Source organism: Dendrobates tinctorius, unplaced genomic scaffold (genome assembly GCF_039654945.1).
Source record: "Dendrobates tinctorius isolate UK_male_01 unplaced genomic scaffold, ASM3965494v1 ptg000012l, whole genome shotgun sequence".
Classification (NCBI taxonomy): domain Eukaryota; kingdom Metazoa; phylum Chordata; class Amphibia; order Anura; family Dendrobatidae; genus Dendrobates; species Dendrobates tinctorius.
In genome coordinates this window covers 4,427,423-4,433,422 of record NW_027361680.1, presented here as the reverse complement: position 1 = coordinate 4,433,422, position 6,000 = coordinate 4,427,423, and the positions used below count along the sequence as shown (strand labels likewise).

The 6,000-nt window shown below is 43.9% G+C and overlaps 1 protein-coding gene across 3 annotated transcripts in view; it reads right to left on the bottom strand.

The window, feature by feature from the left end:
- Positions 1-794: 794 nt before the first annotated feature.
- Positions 795-6,000, bottom strand: part of DUSP12 (dual specificity phosphatase 12) — a 115,685-nt gene continuing 110,479 nt past the window's right edge. For all 3 annotated transcript variants that reach the window (XM_073557951.1, XM_073557953.1, XM_073557954.1), the window contains exon 7: positions 795-1,476. In XM_073557951.1, coding sequence (XP_073414052.1) covers positions 1,330-1,476 — 147 coding nt within the window. In that variant the 3' untranslated portion in view covers positions 795-1,329. The remainder of the gene's footprint in view (positions 1,477-6,000) is intronic.

Below are 6,000 nucleotides of genomic sequence, written 5' to 3'. Positions count from 1 at the left end.
CCCTGACGAGTTCCTTCAAAAACTGTGTAAGTGTATCTAGAAGAATTGATGCTTTGATGATGTTTAGAAGGCAAAGTGTGATCACTCCAAAAATTGATTTGTATTTCTATTGTTCATTTACTTTGCATTTATTTGTATTAAAGGGAATCTGTCACCCCTTTTTTGAGATATCATATAATGATATCATTCAATTGTGTGTCACATAAGGATTGTCTTAGTACTTTTGCTTCCCCCTGACCCCACGCCTTTCATGCATAAATACCTTTTTATATCAGTTCAGATGTATGTAAACTGCCGATGTCCGGTCCGCTGGGCGGGGCTCATTCACCTACTACCCCCCCTCCCTGTCTTGCTCTACGCATTTCTTCTTGTGTAGAGAAAGACAGGGAGGGGGGGAGCAGTTGAATAAGCCACAGACAACGGCAGTTTACATACATCTGAACCAATATAAAAAAGGTATTTATGCATGAAAGGTGCGGGGTCAGGGGGAAGAAAAAGTACTAAGAGAATTCTTATGTGACACACAATTGAATGATATCATTATGTGATATCTCAAAAAAGGGGTGACAGATTCCCTTTAATAGGTAAATTAATTGTGCTATGATTAAAAGCACATACTGTAATTGCATATTGAAAATTCTCCTGGTGTAACATCATGAACCTCCAATGGACATAACCAATCGACAGTCTATTGTTCAAGGCAAGAATCTTTCACACTCCGCTTTTTAGTCCACACTGAATGTGCTGCCCTTTTATTTTTATGTAGAATATCATACAAAATGAAGTCTAGCAAACACTGTGTAAACTGTTTATTGTGTATATACATGAAGTACAAGATTTGTCAGTAGTGTGACGTGTACCGCGGGTGTCAATGAAATGTCCGCTGCAAAATTTAAAGCTTCTCTCGCTCGGCTTCACTCAGCATTTTTACATTTTTAATGGCTTTTGTTGCACATTTTTTTTACTCAAAAAAGTCAATGGACAACTGTTGTCTTTGGTGTTTTGTTGCGTTTCTGGAGTCAGCGGCTTTTTCTTTTTTTTTTTAAATGAAGCATGGACTTGTTCTGTCGAATTTTTAGTCTTTTCTATAGAACTTCAAGGAATAAACAATTGTACTTATAGTCACAAAATAAAACTGCTGGTGTATACATCTCCGTTCTTGATGAATTGGGGCCTTAGTATTCTTGTGTATCTCCAAATTGATTTCTTAACAGAATACTGTGATATGTGTCATCACCGGCAGTATTAGCTACAGTTATAAATAACGTAATATAAACACATATGGTTTTATTCGGTCCTAGACAGCAGCGTTTGTCTGTGTCAGCATTCTCATCTTCCATGAACTGGCAAAGGCTTGACTTCATCCACCCGATTCTTATGCACCTGGAATGCCGGCGTGACCCATCGCCCACATGAACACTGCTCTCCATACCAGTTGAAGGAACCCAGTTTGGCATTACACTTGGGACAGAGAAGCTGTAAGTATTACAAAAGAAATGTATGAATCAGATACAAATGAACGTAGTGTAAAGTTATGTATATCAGCTCGAAGAGATAGTCACTTTGCCTTGTCCTACATTGAACAGTTTGCGTCGTTATTACTGTATGTGTAACATGCAGCATTATTTTGCTGTTGAAAAGGGATTGTTTTTTCATGGTGGGTTAACCTTTTTTATATACAGTTATGCGGTATATATGTTTTGCTCAGTTACTCAACATAAAAAAACGAGTTCTGGGGCGTCAACCTTTTTCTCATTATGACATTTACCATCAAGTTAATTTTATGTTTTGTTAAACCGGATTAAAAAAATTCGGGAAATCATTTTTGTTTTAATGTATTTATCAGTCCTGTTAGGGGACTTAAAGGGAATCTGTTAGCAGGTTTTTGCCATTTAATCTGAAAGCAGCACAGTATTAAGGCAGAGGCTCTGATTCCAGAGATGTGTTACTTACTGGACTGTCTGTTGAAGTTTCAATACAGTCAGTGTTTTGTCAGCAGGAGATTATCACTAGAAGACTATGTTTCAGGTGAAGGCCAGTCCAGCTAATCTGTGTATTCCCACCCATCCCCTTCACTGACTGGCAGCTTCCTGTGTACACTGTCTGCAAGCTGTCAATCAGTGGTGGGTACAGGCTTATATGCAGCTTAGCATTCTGAGCACTGCTACATCTACAAAAGAGAAAACAGGGATTCTATTCAAACTATACCAAGCCGTCCATTAAGTGACAAATTACTGGAATCAGGGTCTCTGCCTCTACATTATGATGCTCTCAGATTACATTGCAAAAACCTGCAGACAAATTCCCTTTAAACCGTTATCTCTTGTAGTATACACTGCACCACTACAGTATTATAATATACAGTTAAAATTAGGTTCTTCAGTGAAGTCTAGTCATATGCTTGGCTTCAGAATAGGACAAAGGTGTGTAGCTTCATGTGGTTGGCTGCCAGTTCACATAAATGCTACCATTATTGATTAAAGAGTATAATGAAAATGTATTTGTGCTAGAAAACCTTTTTCAGACAGGAGTTAAATGCACCTTGCGGATATAGAACCCACCGAAAACCTATACAACAGTGGTAGTTACCTTTCACTGATTTTGCAGGGAGAGACCGGTATAGCAACTGGATCTATGTGGTTCCAGAGATGTCTAGCGTGCACAGAGTTCCACATATTATGTTAAAGTACATTCCGTTCGAGATTAGTAAAGGTGCAGTACACCGAGATGCCTGCGTGTTAGTAGCAGTCAAAGGAATGTAATATAGGGAAAGTCAATTACCGTTCCTGTATTGGATATGAAGTCCAAAAGGTGTGAGGTCCCACACAGTGTATGGCTACTGCTCAATGTTGATCTTCCAAGCTGTGACTTGACACTTGTTCTACAGTAAGTAGATTAATAGAATCGGAGCTCCTCCGGCCGTCAGCGGGGATGCAGCCGCTAGCATCCTTGAGGAAGGAAACCACCATGGTTACTTACCGGTAGCCGGTTTTTCCGGAACCCATGACAGCACCACCTGAGAGAGGGATCCGCCCCGCCAGGACCAGAACCTACTGAGACATAAGGGGCGGCACCTCTCCCCCGCTTCAGTTGGGTTACAGAGCACTGAGAGGACTTCCCGGTTAGTTACATGTTTAATCCAACACCACAACACTCAAAAAACACCCTACTAATTGTGCACACCCATATGGTGAAAAGGGGGGGGAATATACGGGTGCTGTCATGGGTTCCGGAAAAACCGGCTACCGGTAAGTAACCATGGTGGTTTTCCCTTCACCCATGACAGCACCACCTGAGAGATTTTTGGAGATTCGAAACACCTTAGGGAAGGACCACCGCTTGCAGCACCCTTCTACCGAAGGTTAAGTCAGCAGAGGAGGATAGATTCAACCTATAGTGCTTAAAGAAGGTTGAAGGTGAGGCCCAGGTAGCGGCCTTACAAATCTGTTCGATCGATACCTCTGCTTTTTCGGCCCAGGAGGTCGCCACGGCTCTGGTGGAATGAGCCTTGATGCCGTCAGGAATCGGGATACCACTAGCTGTGTAGGCTACACTAATGGCCTCCCTAATCCATCTAGCAATAGTCCCTTTTGAAACCCCATAGCCTTTCCTGGCACCCTGAAAAGCTACGAATAGGGACTGGGACCTCCTCCACTGGCTAGTCATAGATATGTATTCTACGAGAGCTCTCTTAACATCCAGATTATGGAATTTTTCCTCCCCCAGATTTTTTGGGTTCTCGCAGAAAGATGGAAGGACAATTTCCTGGCCCCGATGGAAATCTGATGCTACTTTGGGCAGATAAGCGGGGTCTGTTCTTAACACTACCCTATCCTGAAAGACTTGCGTATAAGGTGGATTTACTGAGAGAGCCTGTAAATCGCTTATCCTGCGGGCTGACGTGAGGGCCACTAACAGGATTGTTTTTAGGGTCAGAAACTTTAGGGGTAGCTGATGTAATGGCTCATACGGATCTTTTGTAAGGGCCTCTAGCACTAGATTTAAATCCCAGGGGGCTATCCGGGGTATTGGGATAGGCCTAGCTCTATGGCAGGATTTAATAAATCTGGCTACCCATCTATTTGATGCCAATTTGCAGTTGTAGAGCGCCCCTAGTGCAGACACCTGAACTTTAAGTGTGTTCACTGCTAACCCCATCTGCAACCCCGATTGTAAGAACTCCAGGATGGCATTAATCGGGGGATCTTTCCCTAACGGCCTACCTAAGAACTGCAGGAACTTATTCCATGTTCTGCCGTAGATGTTAGTCGTCACTGGTTTCCTACTCTTTAGCAGGGTGGCCACCAACCCGGGGGAGAACCCTCTATCCGATAAAAGCGACCTTTCAAATTCCACGCCGTCAGATGGAATCCTTTGACCTGAGCGTGGAATATTGGACCTTGAGCTAGTAGGTCCGGGATTTCTGGTAGAACCCACGGATCGGAGAGGGACATCCTTCGTAGCAGAGCAAACCAGGGCCTTTTTGGCCAAAATGGAGCTATTAGAATCACCCTGGCCTGATCGTTCCTGATTTTTCTGACAACTGTTGGGATTAGAGCCACTGGGGGGAACGCATAAGCTAGCCTGAAGTTCCACTGGATGTGCAATGAGTCCACTGCCCATGGATTTTCTCTCGGGTTTAGAGAGCAGAACTTTTCTATTTGCCTGTTGTGTTTGTTGGCAAAGAGGTCTATCACCGGTTTCCCCCAAAGCTGAGTTATTTTTTGAAAAATGGACCGGTTTAGCGCCCATTCCCCCTGCTTCAGGGTATTGCGACTCAAGAAGTCTGCCTCTATGTTTTCTGCCCCTTTTATATGTAAGGCTGTCAAGGAGTGTAGGTGTTCTTCTGCTCTGCTCAAAATGTCTGTCACCGCTTCCATTAAGGAGTGTGATCTTGTCCCTCCTTGGTGGTTGATGTATGCCACTACTACCTTGTTGTCTGACATGATGAGTACATTTCGACCCTGGAGTAGCGGAATGAAGTGACTTAGGGCCTTGCTCACCGCCCACAGTTCTCTCAGGTTAGAGGATGCTTCCCTTTCTTGACGCGTCCAGGAACCCTGACCTATGATGCCCCTTAGGTGTGCCCCCCACCCCGAGGAGCTTGCATCTGTTAAGATTATATCTGACGTCTGTCTCACGGTATTCCCAAGGTCAGATTTTTCTTGTCCCGCCACCAACTGAGAGAGTCTCTGGTTTTTAAGGAAAGCTTCAGCTTTCCTTCTAAACGCCCTCTTAGCGATCTTTGTGCTGTTAGTATCTCCCACTGGAGTTGCCGGGTGTGAAACTGAGCCCACCTGACCGCCGGAATACAGGATGTTAGGGTACCTAGCAGGGACATTGCTCTTCTTAAAGTCATACGTGGTTGGTTTTGGCCCGTGAAGGCCAGATTCTGCACCTTTTCTATTTTGGACTCTGGGAGCAGACACTCTTGCTTTCCTGAGTCTAGTACGAATCCTAGGAAGGTCTGTTATTTTAGGGGTTGCAATTTTGATTTTTTGAAATTGACTATCCACCCTAATTCCTGCAAGGTGTTGATCACCCGGGTCAACTGTGCTGTACAGTGGTCCTCTGAGCTGCCTACTATGAGAAAATTGTCCAGGTATGGTATTATGACCGTGTCGTGAATCCGGAGAAAGGCCGTCACTTCCGCTATGACTTTGGTGAAAACTCTCGGGGCTATAGATATGCCAAACGGAAGAGCCCTGAACTGAAAGTGCCTTAGCGTGCCTTGAATATAAAGTGCTACCCTCAAGTATTTCTGGTAATCTGGGTGGATAGGGATGTGATAATACGCATCCTTTAAATCGACCACGGCCATGAAGCAATCTTGGTGTAGCAGCTTCACCGCCGTAGTTACTGATTCCATCTTGAAGGTCGAGTTCCTTATCCATAGATTGAGCCGTTTGAGGTTTATGATTGTCCTGAAAGTTTGATCGGGTTTTTTTTATCAGAAAAAGGGGTGAATAAAACCCCTTCCCTTCCTGTAGGCGTGGTACC